Source organism: Trachinotus anak, unplaced genomic scaffold (genome assembly GCF_046630095.1).
Source record: "Trachinotus anak isolate AG129_WGS33_773 ecotype Australia unplaced genomic scaffold, CSIRO_AGI_Tana_v1 ptg000032l, whole genome shotgun sequence".
NCBI classification, from domain to species: Eukaryota; Metazoa; Chordata; class Actinopteri; order Carangiformes; family Carangidae; genus Trachinotus; species Trachinotus anak.
This window is the reverse complement of record NW_027273883.1, coordinates 20,771,018-20,788,034: the sequence shown is the minus strand read 5'-3', so window position 1 is coordinate 20,788,034 and position 17,017 is coordinate 20,771,018. Positions and strand designations below refer to the sequence as shown.

General features: G+C 40.5%; 1 protein-coding gene across 1 annotated transcript; it reads left to right on the top strand.

Annotated features, from left to right (window-relative positions):
- hpn (hepsin) lies at positions 1–17,009 on the top strand. The gene is made up of 13 exons (XM_071468925.1): positions 1–392; positions 1,258–1,414; positions 7,399–7,506; positions 7,641–7,682; positions 8,821–8,950; positions 9,073–9,192; positions 9,343–9,383; positions 9,731–9,896; positions 10,148–10,338; positions 12,135–12,230; positions 12,509–12,651; positions 12,847–13,011; positions 14,410–17,009. Exons 2-13 carry the CDS (start codon positions 1,378–1,380, stop codon positions 14,452–14,454), a joined length of 1,284 nt encoding a protein of 427 aa, XP_071325026.1. The 5' UTR covers positions 1–392; positions 1,258–1,377; the 3' UTR covers positions 14,455–17,009.
- The last annotated feature ends 8 nt before the right edge of the window (positions 17,010–17,017 follow it).

Sequence of the window (17,017 nt, the reverse complement as noted above, 5' to 3'; positions counted from 1 at the left end):
CAGCGACAAGCTCCGGAGAGACTTTCACACGCTCACTTTGTCTCACCTCTTCCAAATGTTTCTCTCTTTTCTATTAGAAGCGGGCGCAGGTGGCTTTGGTTGATAGAAACAGTTCGAGCTGTCACTGGAAACTCTTCTTCTTCTTCTGTCTGTGGGGTCACTAACCTGTGAGGGGAGCAAAAAAAAAAAAAAAAAAGGATTTACTGAAAGCTTGGATTTACCTCTGTTGGCGTGTTGACGGCATTGACGCCTGTCCGTCAGACACAGGTTTTCTTGCCTTTTCAAGTAAGAAAGAGAAATTAAAGCGGATTACAAAAAAAAAAAAAAAAGCAGCAAACATTTTGTTGACTGGAAGCGGAGGCCACGGCTCCACCTGCCGCGGGACAGGACAGGTGAGTCCCTCTCGGGGAGGAAACGTTACAAACGTACAGTTCAGGAGTTTGTAGTGTGATGCTAACTCTGAAAAGACAGGATTAGCTACTGGCCTGTTGTTGGTGTAATTATCTGACTGTAAGCAGGCTGTAGGCCGTGCTGCTGAAAACTGCGAGTAGATTTTGAAACTTACATTTCGTGATGAAATGAAGTGGTTTTCATTTTTATTCCATGAGCAGCCTTTTCATCATCTCTGTCCCAGGACCTCTTGAGTTTAAATGAGCCCTAATGGGTATAATACTGGAGTGAAGTGAGTTTTTAAATATTAGACCTTCTAATTAGTATTGATGGGCAAGGAGACAAAGCCTTTGACTAAAATGACGAACTGTGAGTTCATAATACACCTCGACTCCCTGCTGTAGAGGTCTCATGTGACTTCATGTCCTGCTGTTTTGCAGGGCAGTGAGTCCTGTCAGTGGTTTAACCTTTGTTGATGGTTAATTAACCAAAACATCCAGATACCTGCAGGAGAAACTTGTTTACATGCGAATTTACAAAGTGTTCATGTTCTATTTAACTGATATTTTTGTATTTTCATAAACAGTTTTTAAACTCCGACATAAGAAGTTACACAGTGAGAACTTGTTAGCAGACCTGGCACTTGGGAGGGGTGGGCGCTGGACTGGGTGGGTCTTGCTCTTTAGGTCTTTATTAATTAAATATATAAGATATATCATTGTCTCATATTAAAAGTGAAGATTAGTATTATTGTGCAATATGATACTTCTAGTAGACAATGAAAGTAGCTGTCCTTTCACTTTATATAATATCTTGTATTAAAATTGTATCTTATTTTTCTCCCTCTGTATCTCTCCGTTATCAAAGGCTAAAGTGACTGTTGAGGGCTTACACCACCTGCCCTTAGGAGTCAAGGAGAAAAGGAAGGAAGGAAGCAAGGAGATAGATCATCATCTACTGTCGCCCCCTGCTTCCCATTGTACACAGATGTATGCTGAGAAGGTTGTAACAGAGGGGAAGATGGGTGAGTGTGCATTTTACATGCATTGTTGTTCTTGTTCCCTCCAGCTCCTCCCTACTCCTGCACACACACACACACACACACACACACACACACACATGCATGGATTAAAATGCTGTGCTGGTCATGCTACAGCTCACGCTGCCTGCTCGGTGTTATTTGGGACCAGACGTTAGTCCACTTGACAGTTAACCATTAACAGATTTGTTCAGAGCTGGCTGGCTGTCTTTCTGATGTTCCCCTGATTTATTTTTGAGGTTTATCTTTCAGCTTCGAAAACATTTACTTAGATTGGTTGTAATATTTTCTTTTCATCTAGTGAGATAAAGTCCTAATCAAAGAGAGATGTGATGTCGACAACTAGGGCCAGAAATAACTACACCCCTTTACACCAAACAATATAAACCAAATACACTTGACTGCAAAACATAGTAATTGCAACAATAACAACACACTCACCTGACAGTCACTGCACCCATGTCACTGCTAGTTTGAAAAAAAAAAGTGAAGCTCTTTTAATTATTGCCAGCAAACTCCCATCAGTGTCAGAGAAATCCAGCATTAAAATGAAACCAGACACATCTGTCCTCCTGTGACTTGGCATCAGCTGTAATGCAGTGTAGTGATGTTGAAGTGTTGGCCAAGTGTTTTGCAGCTATATGGCTCCTAATGAGTTTATGGAGGGAAAGATAAGATTACCTGCTGTAATTTACTGTTGCTAGAAAGCATTTGTTCAGTATGAACTGTTGGTGGCACGTGCTGAGATATCTTGACCACTTAGGTTTTCTTGTCTTGTCTTGAAAGCCTCTGTCTACATGTTGGACTGATATAATAAGTCAAACATTAAAAGGTTGAAGAGACAATACTGTAAACTCACACCTTACATATTTTGACCCTATGACCCTGCTAGACAATAGTAAAAGAACCCACCTGACATTGCAATGCCAAATGGACTGCCAGTACAGTGAAGCCAGCAGTTTCTCATTGAGTGAAGTCCGTAGTTGAAAGCTGATATCATGTCCACATTTTCTGTCTCATGAACAGGTCTTCTTGGTCCTCGTGTCTCTGCTGTGCTGTAGCTTACTTTCTGTGTCTGAACGTGGCCAACTACACGTTTGGTTTTCACAGCTTCTGTGGCCTGACTGAAGCGAGTCCACCCAGATGCAATGAATCAGACTGTGTCTTTGGTGTGTGTGTGTAATTACCAGAAAAACACAGTCTAGTCGAGGAGTGGCACATATGGTGTGGCTTATTTTTTTTGTGTGTGTAGATTAGGTGGGACATCATTTTCAGAGGCAAGCTGTATTTATCTTATTGTGACAGGCTTATACACCATGCATGTCTGAACAAGTACAGAAACACAAATATACACCCATGCACAAATAACATTTTTCTAATCAGGCAACTATTTACTGGACAGTATGATTGTGTTTATTTTTACTTTTCCGCCATGAGAACCACTGCAAGTATGAGTCATGGTTTCTGCTGTGTCCTCTGTATGTGGGGTCTACTTTTGCTTCATCCCACTCTAACCACACCTAGACACATACAAGCTTGGTTGTTTCTGTTTCCCAAAGTGTAAATGTTAGTGTCTTTAAGAGGATAAAGGATAACACAGCGGATGCTGACTATGCAGTGAGTTGTGGAGTTAGTCAGGAGACCTAATCAACATAACCCCCCATATAAAAAAGTTAGGTGTAGTGTGGGATTTCAAAGTCAAGAATGAACTCTTGTGTAACTTTATGTCAACACACACAACAACTACTTTGTGCTATAGAAGCAGTCATAACAGCAACTGTCAAAACATCTGTCCCTGAACAAACTCTATCCACCGATGAAAACTGTGTGATACAGCTGGAAAGGCTGGAAAAACTTAGCAAGCAGCCCTTAAGTTGAAACTGCTTCGTCAGATCCGTCATCAACAGCGTACGACTAATACTCTAAAAAAGGGGGGGTTCCAGGTTTTCTACATGGAAATAGTCTCCTACCTAGAAATAGACTTCTATCTAAAAGCAGTGACATTGCTGTTGTCCATACATTTTCATGTTTTTTTTTTCTCAATTGTGGTTTGGGGAGGGCGTGGACAGCCCCATATCTCATCTGGAACACAGCTGCTTCTTTTGACCCACAGTGAAGTGGGCGTATCGTATGCAAAGCTAGGGGTATCCCAACATCCCACAGAAAGAGAAATGACTCATTCAACCTTTTCCGCTCTGCTGCATCTGGCTGGTCACATGACTCATGGATGAGGATTGAAATAACCCAAATAAAACGTATGTAGAGTTTGTGTCTGTGGATGGTCACAAACAGAAAGCGATGATTCATTCTTGCCTCTCATGCCAGCTTTATTTACCATGGCAACAAACCATGGCAACAAATTACCCAGTAACATTGTGGAGCATCCCTAAAAGTTGACTGAATTGTGTAATATTTATGATGTTCATGCACTGTAACACTTTTCTTCATCTTTTTGTTTTGCATGATTTAAACTTCAGTTTGCTGTTTATAGGCTTGGAGAATTATTAACAGTAATGACTCTAGAAACTTTTGTTTGTACTGTAGATCATGGGCTTTGATCAGGCTATCAAATTTATATTATGAATAGATTGTAAATGAACAGGAGCTCTTTGTGTGACTCAGACAAAAATGTTACAATAGTGGGACAATTTCAACCATAATTAGTAGAACTGTGTTACATAACGCAGATAAAATAAATGCTACTAATGTTCTGCAACATTTACAACAAAATACAAGACTCACTCTGGGTCAGTGCTTTAATGATAAGTACATGTCAGTTCTTTTTTATTGTAGCCGAAATTATATCTGTTTTCAGAATTAACTACACTTTAAACTTTATCCACCTTCGCAACTCTGTCTTTCTGTGGATATCTCTGTTTTGAAATTCATAAACATAATGCAAAAAGTTCTACTTTATTTGCATTACATATATGACAAAATATGAATTGTACTCACAGTTGTCTACCAACTTTTACTATCCACTATACCACAGTAGTTTCAGAGGAATCCTGCCTCATAACTCACACATACAGACACACAAACACACAGGAGAGGGTGGTCTCAGGTAGATGTGGACACAATAGAGTTCTTGTTCTGTCGTGCTGTGTGAGGGTAAGAGAGAGGGAAAGAAAGAGGAAGGAGTTTGAGAGCAAGGGGTGGTCGGGTGGGACGTACAAACTGAGGTGTGTGGTGGAAACTTTGGGGTATTTCCTGGAAATGTAAAAGAGTGAGCACAAGCCTGGGGTGTCCCTCTGATAATATATCCCTCTGATGTCTGACATTGATCAGATATTTACGATGTTCAAATCTTTTTCTTGAACTTTCCTCATCTCTCTGGGTCGCCATTGTTAATCACAGATTTTCAATACAATGGACAATACTGCCATTATCATGCTGACTAGAGGTTTGGAGGGTGAGAGAGGACAGGTATGGAGGGGCAGGATGAACGGACGTGAGGCACAGAGAGGGGAGAGAGATGGGCAGAGAGGAAGGAAATGAAAGGTGGGGGTTTCTGAAGAATTCCAGGCAAGGGGCAGGTAGAGTTGGGCAGGGAAAGGTTGTGCTGTGACGCGAGACTTAAGAGAAGTAGGTTGAGGTCACTGGAGTAGCAGGACTACACAGCTATCACGTTTCTTGATAACAATGTAGACATTCGGCAGCTGTGGGACCAGGTGGTGTCACTGGTTCAGTACAATACTGGAACCATGTCAGTCTTTGTGTTGTTTAGTCCCACAGATCAAGACAAAACTAAAACAGATCAGAGAAAAAGAGAAAGTTAGAAATTTGAGAGAGGACGGAAAATGTTGGAGAGAGACAAAGGCAGGAAGGAAACTAGGCATGTGGCACGCTCTCTCTGATTTGATAGTGAGCACTCATTCTTACAGTATCTCTTCTATAAATTTCTTGCTTTTCTAGAACAAATAACTGCTGACACAGGCTGTAAATACCTCAATGACTTGTCTTGATTTAAATCTCCTACATAGCTGTTTTTCACTGGAGACGTTCTGACACGTCACAGCAGGAAAAGCACAGGTGTAAATCATAAAATAAATGATGTCTGAATTCCAGTTAGCCACTTCAGTTTCAGTTTCAGGTTTTGCTCACTGACACTGTCTTGACTTATTGGGACACTTGAATATAACAAACCCATCTTTAATGTTATTAGCAACACCTGTGCTTTTCTTGCTCGTATAAATCAAAATGTCTGCTGTGAAAACGACACATTCTCCCATTAGTTTTGTTGCACCTGTTAGAACAGAATTTACTCCTTCTTCATGTCTGTGTGAAAGATATTGAGATGAACTGACCCGTCTTATTTTCTTCTGGCTCTCCAATGTCCAGTGGGTTAAAACACGAGGGTGGGTTTGACCTCTCATTCAGGAACTAATGGTGGTTTACATTCTTGTTTTATAACTGCAGGAGTCTTTTGTGGCCTGCTGTTGTTAGCCGGCTAGCCGTGCTAGCTCCTGCAGGTTATGCGTACAACTCAACCCATGCTTTTTCCTGTTCCTTCTTTGCTTTTGTCTGCACCATGTGAGTAAATTTTGCCTGGTTTGCTTTGACAGCACCATCAGGGTGGGACAACTCATACCGTTATCATTCTTGCTAGTGTTTGGACTTTGGTGACATCATATAAGTTTCAGCAGAGCTCCACCTGAGCCGAGTCTAATCAGTTATGATAACTGAGACACCTGTGCAGGTGTGCAGGGCCTTTAAAGGGAAAGATTCATCAATGTGGGGGCTGTTTTTATTCATGTATTGTTGCGGTTGGCAATGTTAAGATTATAGGATAGAATATATATAATATATTATAGTCATAGAAATGGGCTACGGCAAAGACCCTCTCTCATTAAATGAACAGGTAACATGATGTGACATTACCTGTAGTGAAGGTTTACAGCTTTGTGTTCTCTTGTCTGTGTCAAGAGATGTAACCTCTTGATGATGATGATAATCATGTGTTTGTGTAAAATGTTTGGTGACGGGAAGTGAAATGAGCTGAGCCGTGTTTAGTGATAGAGGACTTGGCTGGCAGGCTAACATTTCAGTAATATTAAATCTCCTCCACATTTAGATGTCTTACTGAAGAGAGGAATCAAAGTGAGACAGGATAATGAAATATCAGTGGACAGGGAACAACAGAACTATAAGACTAGTTATAGCTCTGTACCATTATTATCAAGTTAGTCAGGACAGTGAACCAGCGTGCATAATGCCAGGACTCTGACACTGACACACCTGACTGGATTTATTGATGTTAATGGTTGCACCTGTGTTTTTCATCCCATTACATGTCTGCAATAAAAAATGTGTATTAACTCTAAGCTGTGGGTCAAGTTGACCAACTCTGCTCAGAGCAGGGGATAACAGGGCAGAGATCGGACACACTGAGAACAAAGCATGCATGTGCGCACACATACTGCATGTGCACGCGGGACAGACATGGCACTATATCCTAGTTTAAGAGTTTGTTCTTGCTTTGTGGAGAAATGCAGGACTTTAGACTATTGATCTAATCGGTGTCATTTGTACTTTTCAGTCTGTGCCAGGAAAATGTGCTGTATGCCCCTTCACGCTGGGACACTGAGCCAAAACTGGTCACTTTGCTGATGTTTGTTATGCGGTGGTTGAGTCCAAAAAAGAGCCTAATCGCATATCAGCAGTCTGAACTTTTGCAGTGTATTATTTTGTCAAATATCTACATGCATTCAAAAATGTCAGCAACAACACAGTTAACTTGAGTTCACTTTTATGATATTTACTCTTTTAATTTCATCACCTGACTCTTCTCTTCAGCCACCCGTGTTTGTTGGTATAATATGTAATGTTAACAACTAGAGTGCTGCTGTATACGTGCCCTGGCATGTACACATTCATGTGTGTGTGTCTTGGTGTATACATACTGTCAAATTAGTCCATGTACACTCATGTATATGTGTGTGTGTGTGTGTGTGTATGTGTGTCTGCAGGGAGCAGGGGAATCTCTCTTACCTGTGTGTTGACCCCCTGCCGGTTGATTGGGGTGTGTGTGACGGTGATGACCTTGGGAGCCATTGGAGCAGCCGTTTGGGCCGTAGGTTAGACCGCATGCTCATACACACACAGAGACACATTTTTCTCAAACATTTGATGACCATAATACGTTGTTTTTCATATTTCATGGTGCCTACTGAATTCACACATGCTTGATGTGTTTACTACCCCTCTGTAGTTACGTATTGCACAATGGAGGAAGACACAGGACTGTATGATGGTGAGTATGAGAGGACACCCTGATGGTTTCAAATTCATAGATTTCCAATACATGGTCAGGAACCAGATTTTAAGTTTAGGTATAATAAGCATCCAGTATCCCTGGAACCTCAGTGTGGTCTTGTTCTCTGCAGCTGGTTCTGCAAGACAATATGTAAGGTCCTAAAATCAAGCAATCAGTGCTAGAATGAAGCTTGAAAGCAAACCACTCCACATCCACCCCTCTGTCTCCCTGCTCCACCCAGCCCTTCACCTGCATCCTTGCTGTTCCAGCTAATGCAGGAAACCTGAGCTATACTGTGAGTCAGCCGTAGAGGCTAATACTAGTGTAAAGCCTTGGTGTGAGAGAAGTAGTAGACTAGAAGCAGGTTCACGTATCTAACGTAGGGACATCCCGCTCTATCTTCAAGACTCATCTCTTCCAGGAGCACCTCCTCTAACACCCTGACATGCCCAAGCAGCACTTACTATGCACTTTGTGTTCACTTCTTTACCTGATTCCTGCACTTATTGAATAGATGTAAAACTTAGTACTTACACCAAGGTCTCCTGCTGCACTGAAGCTTAGTGATGTCCCTCATTTGTAAATCGTTTTGGATAAAAGCGTCTACCGAATGAGTAAATGTAATTTAATGTGGTGATTGACAGCCGTGAGCTCCCACCCCTGACTTTGAGTGAGCGAGGCTCACTCAAAACTTTTTTGAAGGGAATGAATGTCTCTGCAGTGCTGACAGGCTGTTCAATGAGTCTGGGCCACAGAGGCCTTTCTCTTTCTATAGGATTCATGTCTGGCTGCAGCTGTTTTTTAAAAATATTATAACACATTTAAAACTAATTTTTATAAACAAGGTTCTTGAGTAGATGAAAGTAAAGAAGCTGCACTGCCAGAAGAACAGGCTCACCTCAGAGGTTTAATGGACAAACAAGTGACAGACAGTCACATTTGTGGTCTGATTAAACTCCAGGTCGCATGTTGCTCAACAGGAGCAGGGTATAAACAGATAACTGTCTCTGGACTGGTAAAAAAAATCACAATTCACAGTTAAAAAATAAAAAATAAATATAGGTGAAAGGCAAACAGGAGTGTGAGGTATTTTTCAGTGCTTGTGTTAACAGTAAACCCATATCATCCCCTGCAGTTCAGGTAAATTCTGCCGACCAACGTCTCCGAGTCTTTGACTCCGCCCAGAGAAGGTGGCGTCAGGTGTGTTCATCCTCAGCCAATGAACTGCTTGCTAGCATCAGCTGTGAAGAAGTGGGCTTTGTCAGGTGAGATATTGTTGCAATTGTATCACAGTGTCGCTCAGTGTGAGAGTAGTGTTATGCAGGACTAATGTGTTGTGTGTGTGTGTGTGTGTGTGTGTGTGTGTGTGTGTGTGTGTGTGTTTCAGTGTGCTGAATTACTCAGTCACATCTGTGCCAGAGGCCAGTGGAGATGGCGGAGAGTTCTTCTGTGTCAGACAGGAAGAGCTCAGCTACGGCAAGAAAATTAAAGACTCGTTGTTCCCATGGTAACCAACACCTGTCTGTTTGGTCCAGCAGTCTGACCTTGTGCTACACTGTCCTCTCTTCCTGTCATTTCATTCAGCTGTCTACTCAGTTGACATGGAGAGAAGCTGAACGGAGTTTTCTGTGACTAACTCTGTCTGTCTTTGTTTCAGTGACTGTGAGAGCAGCGAGGTTCTCACACTGCTGTGCCAAGGTAAGATGTGAGCTCAGATCTGCACTTGTTCTGTCTGACACACCGGCACACTTTATACTGTGATCTCTTACAGCCACCTCCCATCTTTTCCACATGCTGGGCTTCTAATCCTGCCCCATACTTATTTTGATTTTTTATCTCTTCACAGCCTGTATATGTCACATTTATTTATTTAGATTTTTATTGCTCAGATTTTCTTACTCTTTCATTCACCCTTTTAAAATCTTGCAAACTCTGACTTTGCTCTGTTTCTCTTGTCTACCTATGTTTAATTCTTTCACCTACACTTTACCCAGGGAGTAAACTTACCCTCCTCTCCATCTCTCTCTCCTCTCTCTCCTCGGTAGACTGCGGCAGGCGCAGTTTTGCAGCAGACCGAATCGTTGGTGGTGTGGATGCCAGGCAGGGCAGCTGGCCTTGGCAGGTCAGCTTACAGTACGATGGAGTTCATCAGTGCGGAGGATCCATCATCTCAAACCGCTGGATTGTCTCTGCAGCTCACTGCTTCCCTGAGTAAGTGACAGAGCTTGATTTAATATAGAAATGAAAGAAAGGACAAATTAAATTACTTAATGGGTTTATGTAAATTTGGCTTCATGTGTGAATATCAAAATGCATGCTGGTGTTTTTGATATAACTATGTTTATATTTTTTGTGTGTGCCAGTATGTAGTGTACCAGTTGGACACATGGAGAATCATTTTAACTTAATCCGATTGTTCTGGTATAAGCACGTCTGCTTCTCTGTCACTCTTTCCGTGCTAGACGGTACCGCTTTGTGAACCGCTGGCGTGTGCTGCTGGGCTCCATTTACAATAAACCAGTCAACGCCAACGTGGCGGAGGTGAAGACCATCGTTTATCACAGCAGCTACCTGCCCTTTGTAGATGCCAACATTGATGACAACAGCAGGGACATCGCAGTTTTGGCCCTCACCCAACCGCTCACTTTCAATGGTAGGACACCAAAAGGCATCCACACATCCTCATCAAATAAGAAACAGACTCATCTGCACACACCTGAACATTTTTTGCATGATGACAATGATTAGAGGTAGGAAAAATGGAGACCACCAGAGAGACATAAAGAGGCGTTCATTATAGTAATGAGCCTCTTTTAGGTTTCTTGTCAGCAGGACAATTGCTGTTTTATCCAACATAGTCTAATCAGCACTGAGCCAGGATTTAACCACCAGTTTCTTTTTTTTCTGACACTTTCTTACCTTCCTGGACTCCTTTAATTAAAGATCCACACTTCAGTGATAAGAGGGCTACGGTAAGGCTACAGCGATCTCACTCTAATCTGTTGAAGTAAGAGAAAAGATGATGAGAAATACAAGTGAGATTTACACCATCATGTCATGGCTGTGTCCTTTTTATGCTGTATGAGTTGCTCACAGTAAGACCTCCAGAGGCAACGTTTCAGTAAGATGTCTCTGACATCTAGTGTTTGGCGTTCAGAATTACAACCACAGCACCGAGTTCACTGGGATGAAAATGAATAAAGAAAAGGATACACGGCTGTCTGTACAGTGCGCTGTTTGAGTGTTTTTTTTTTTAATTACACAAAGGTCAAAGGGGTACATACAAAATTAGAAAAACAGTAGTTATTATCACAAATTAGGAAAGAAAAAACAAATAAGACAAATAAATAAATTAAAATAAATTAAAATAAAGGAAAAGGGAGAAGAAAGCTTCCTGTTGTAATTTAAGTGTCTTATTGCACCAAAAAGTACATATCCAGACACATACTTCAACTTGCAAACACACAAACAACACATATCTAAACACAGGTACTTATGCTTTGCCCATAGAGATACACCAGTGCATATTCATATCCATATATGTGTACATTCCTAAATTTATTCGATTTGCAGACAAAAATAAATAAAGAGATAAAAAATTTACATCCCTTTAATTGATTTTTATCTACCTTAAATCGACCTTAAACTTTTTAACTCCAGCATCAAAACATCCCACCCCTGTTCAAAAATTAAACTCTTATTTCTAGTAACATCCTTTTCAAGAACCCACTGGTGCTTCAAAGACATTTTCAAATATTCCACATTTAATGTTTGTCTCTTTGTAGCTCTAAATATGTGCTAAATATATGCTTTATTGTTCAGGTCTTTTCCTTCTACATCATCCTTTAAATCACCAAACAATATGGTTAAAGCAGCTATAAAAATTTTAAAATTATAAACAGAAATTCATTTTTCAACTTTAATCCAAAACAACACTACTTCCTCACAATACCAAAAGGGATGAATATCCGACTCTTCTTTTGTGTCAGTGTTGTTGCTAGAATCAGAGGAAAAAAAATGTGCTGTGGAGGATGAAGTTACGCTTTTCACTCACATGTTTTAATGCCTAATTGATTAATAATTCATCATTAACCAGTTAAAGTACTGTTTTTACTCTGTGTATAGATGACAATAAACACTAACATAAAAATTAGACTAAAACCTAATCTACAATTTCAGTTTGTTCACAGTGACTCATTACAACGACATTATAGGCTGGAACCCATTTATCTTCATTGTTAGCATAGTGAATGTGTGTTTGTTTGTTCCACCAATCAAGGACATTCTATTTATTTATTTTATTTTATTTCACCACTTCTCGTCTCCCTGTCCTGACACACGTTGTAGTGGTTCCTAAGTGATGTTTGGATGATTGTGTAAGGGTTTGATGGTGCATTGTTATTGTGTACGTGTGTTTGCTTTTATCTTAATACATATGTTTGTGTGTAGAATACATCCAGCCTATTTGCCTGCCAGCATATGGTCAGAGACTGATAGACGGACAGATGGGAACAGTAACAGGCTGGGGAAATGTTGGATATTACGGTGAGCCTACAGCTTCACAGCTGTGCTGTAATACATTGTTGAAATGTATTAGTTTGATGACATTATTTACATTTCTTCAGTTTTGCAATTGAAATCTTGCTTTTTTGTAGTTATTTTGTAGTTATTTCCAGTTTACACGTCCATCTAGATAGATACATGCAAAGGTGAAAACCGTCTGACTGTTGCAGTAGTTGAAAAGTCAGAAGCTGATACACATTGATATATAAACCCCCTGCAGTATTATTGTTTTTACCTGCTTCGATATTTTTCACTCGCAGGTCATCTTGCAGATGTTCTCCAGGAAGCAAACGTCCCCATCATCAGTGACGCTGTCTGTAACGCTCCTGATTACTACGACAATCAGATCACCACCAGCATGTTCTGTGCTGGTTATGAGAAGGGAGGCACTGATGCCTGCCAGGTCAGAGGGAGCCTCTGGTTATGTATTCAGCTGCAGAAATGCTGGCATGTTCATGTGTTTTGGTTTCTAATCAGGGAACTGTATTCTCTGATATGATCCCATTGATATGTTATTACTTTCCTACTTGCCTGAATTTCTGTTTATGCTTGTCTAAAATTGGCACCTATAATGTGTGTGTAAACTGTGTGGATTCAGGGAGACAGCGGCGGTCCTTTTGTGGCAGAGGACTGTCTGTCTAAGACCAGTCGGTATCGTCTGCTGGGGGTGGTGAGCTGGGGAACAGGCTGTGCCATGCCAAAGAAACCTGGGGTCTACACCAGAGTGTCCCGCTTTCTGCCCTGGATATCTACTGCCATGAGGGTGAGAGAGTGGGCTCTTTGTAGTTTATTGTGTTGTCATTGTTGTTACTGTGGCTTGTAAGGCCATGACATTTTCATTTTCAGCAGCTGAACTGAAATTGTTTATTTAACAAATTGAGGATATATAAATACTAGGGCTGTCAGCATTAACGCGTTAATCGTGATGAGATTAATGAGATTTTTTTTTTTTAATCGTGTTAATCACGTGCTGCCAAAGATTCTTTATTTTACACCGTCACTGCTGCTGTTACCAAAGATTATAGAGCGCTGCGTTCTACAATCTTTGGCTGCTGCTATTTTGACCCTTTGATGCACCCTTACTTGTCGTCAAGCTGCCACAGACACTTCCTACAAAGATTTTACATGGCAGAGCAAGATACTTCATGGCAAATCATGTTTGTGGGAGCAAGAGGGGGACGGTTCCAGTCTGCATAAGGGGTGTGTCAGGAGACCTAAAGTGTTTCAGTCCAATGCCTGAATCGTCATTGGAGAAGATTGAATGAGTTGGAAAATAAAAATATAACTTACCCAGAGCTCATCTACGGATCAGACATCTTCATAATTACACGTCAGACATGCTAACGTTAGCTTCTAGTTCAGACAGACTGAAGGTTATGTGTTGTCAAGCAAGAAAAAACAGTTCTGAAATGCAAAATAATAGAATTTTAATCATGTGATAAAACATGTGATTAACCGTTGAAATTCAATAGTTAATCGCAATTAAGAAAAAAATAATCGTTTGACAGCCCTAGTAAATACACAACACAAAACACAATAATCCATGGAGTTTGACTGTCAGTAGACTCGGTTCTGCGTGCGGGTGAGGAGTGTGTGCTAATGTTTTAAGTGCATGAAAACAAAATAAAAGAAAGGAACTAACAAAGAACTAAAACATCCTGACTGAACAGGAGAGAGAGAAACAGGAGAGAGAGACTGCCAGCAGCAGCCAGAGGTTTTATAGACTGGGAACACTGGGCCCAGGTGATACCAGTTGGCACAGACAACCTCTGCCCAACCACCAGGCAGGATGACAGGAAAGGGCAGGAGCCGCACACTATACAGATAATAGTGCCTCTGCTACTGAATGTGTTGACCGCCAATAACTGTCAGAGCATCTGGCATGGAAAACCGACAGACAAACAAGATCAGTAGAGGCCAAATTAGTATTTCCTGACACCCACACACACAAAGCACGTGATGGCTAAGAGATGGAAACAAAATGTCTCAATAAAGTGTTGTTTCACCATCAAATGCACAAAGAGGTCAGAGGCATTACATTAAAGTAACATGAATATTTCCAGACTGGAGGTAAAACATTAACAGTACATGTCTAATTTACAGTTAGTTACACACTTTACAGATGTGTTGAGTAACTTCTGTTCTCATCTCTCTCCTCTAGAACTATCACAACTCACCAGGGGTTCACAAAATGGCACGGACATGAGATTATCGCAAACATGTTTCTACTTTTTCTGCACTTGGGTGACAATACGGAGAGGTCCTGTACATGTCAGTGGGGAGTGTTACAACAAGTGATGGACGGCTGTGATGTTTCCCTCGTGTCACGGTTCGAGATTCCTCTTCTTCCCTAAAAGGTTTTCCAGTCCAGACCACAAGTATTTGCCCAGTAACACATTATTTTTATTCTTCAGACTCTTTGCTTCAGCAGATTCAATTTGAAATAAAATAATAGATGTTACCAAGCCTCAGCTCTAATTTGAAAAAGGTTTACCTCAATATAAAAGAACTGAGTGGGAGATGTAGCCCTTTTAACATTTAACGCCCAAACTGCAAGGGTTCAGAAGTAATTGGACACTTAGCTACTAAAGGTGGTGTTGTCTGCCAATATGAGGAGTGAAGAGGTGACCATGTCAGTGATAATGAGAAGACAAAAGCAAAAATCTATCAGAGACATTGTAGGTAGTTGGTTCATTTGCATGGTGAAGGAAAAACCCCTCAATGACCGTGTGGCACGTCGAGCCTGCTCTCCAGGATGTAAGATGTTTCCTTGTCGACGATCAAGAGGAAACTTTGTGATCATAACCACAGAGGACTCACCACAAGATGCAAACAAAAACCGGAGGGCCAGGCTGCAGCTCACAAAAACACACAAAAATAAATGGTTGAAGTTCTGAACAAAGCTTTTTGGACTGATAAAACAAAAATAAACCTCTGTCTAAGTGATGGAAAGAGGACATTGTGCAGAAAAAAGGAACAGCTCATGACCTAAAGCCGCCACCTCATCTGTCAGTGGCATTGGTGTGTACGGCTGCCAATGGAGCCAGCACACTGACATTTATTGATGATTTCACAGCTGGATGAATGCAGAGGTCGACATAGACTGGCCAAGTCAGTCACCTGATCTCAGTCAGACTGCGCTTCATTCCACTTGGTGAAGACCAGACTAATAACTAAGAGACTCCACAGCAAGCAAGAGCTGGAGGGAGAACATCACCGGCATCTTCTGATGTCTAAGGATTGAACACGATGTGTTTGTTTGACCTTACGTGTATCGGTCCAATACTTTTGAACCCCTAAATTTTGGGCATTATGTGTTTAAAGGGCTATATCTCCAGCACTGTTTTTTCCACATTGATACAAACATACTCAAATTAAAGGTGAAAGTTGTTTCTTTATTGTAGTATCCATTATTTCAGATTGAATGTACTGAAGAACAGAGCCTGAAGAACAAAAATATGCAACTGTCCAAATGCTTATGGTCTGGACTGTATCCTGCATGTACACAGACACACAGACAGAGCTCTAAATGAGACAGCAGTTTTTAAACCCATTAACAAAGAGTTATTGAGGTTGACTGACATTATTATTATAAATTTAAATTTTGATAAAAGGCCAAAAATGAAATGTCAGAATCATACTGGATTCAAGATGCCAGTTTTGTAATATATAATGAAATTATTTTCTGGAAGGACTTCTCTTTTTTTTTTTTGTTGTTACTGGAAGTGAAGTTAGAAATAACCAGTATGATATATGAGGTAAACTGAGGCAAGACCTGTAAAGGCTCAGGTTCATCTTCAATGTTTCAGATCTAATTGCAAGGATTCATTAAATAAGAGACTTAAATTCTTTAACTAGAGATTTTATCTTGTTCTACATGAGACACTTTCTTCGGACCTAGACTTCCTGCCTCAGTGAATGCATCAATGATTTGTAATAATGATCAGTAAAGATCTTGTGCAACCTCAGCACAGTTAGTACTTTTACATTGTGCAACACAGAAGCGGATGCATGATGGCAGTAATGGATGAGTAATTGTCACTTATCAGTTTTATTTTGAAACATTACAGAACACATCAAACTTTCTGCATAGTACATTTTGTAATTCATTTTATTTGTGTGATACATGCCGTGAGTTTTTATACGCAGCAGCCTGACTTTATCATGAATAATTATTCATATATCTGTCTTAAGAACATTAAAAATGGACTGGGGACTATGATGCTCATATTCAAATCAGTATTTTTCTTTATTTTGTAAATATAAGTCAGTGTCTTCTTTATGTAGATGTTTATGTCAGACATGTTGCAGATGATCCACAGATCTTAACGCTAAGAGTGCAATAACAACAAAAATCATGTTCTCGTAAATGATATCTTTCACTGCATATTACAAAGACTTAACCTGTGAATACCTGTAGCTATCACTGAATCTGTGTCCTGCATGTGGCCTAAATGAACAGGATATGAGCGCTAATAACTTCAGTTTAACCTTTTCTGGCATCGATCTTTAGCTCTTCACTGAAGAGAAGGTAGTGTCATTTGAACAAATCCAACATGGAAACAGGTCAAAAGCTGTACGATTTATGTGAATGCCTGCATAAAGGCTCACACTACACACCACCATCTGCCCCTTTGAAATAAAATGAATGTACAGTTTGTACATTTATAGGAATTATGATGGGTACAAGAGAAGTAAGTATTGTAAAATGTAAATTGTTGCATTGAGTATTATATTGAAATAAAGTCTTAATTAAAACAACTTGCCCA

What these genes read in the sequence shown, in the direction of transcription:
- hpn (XM_071468925.1), top strand. Translation starts at nt 1,378, where the DNA reads ATGTATGCTGAGAAGGTTGTAACAGAGGGGAAGATGG. An exon ending in AGACACAGGACTGTATGATG is followed by an intron (nt 7,683 to 8,820) that starts GTGAGTATGAGA and finishes CATCCCCTGCAG; the next exon opens with TTCAGGTAAATTCTGCCGAC. An exon ending in CCAACCGCTCACTTTCAATG is followed by an intron (nt 10,339 to 12,134) that starts GTAGGACACCAA and finishes GTTTGTGTGTAG; the next exon opens with AATACATCCAGCCTATTTGC.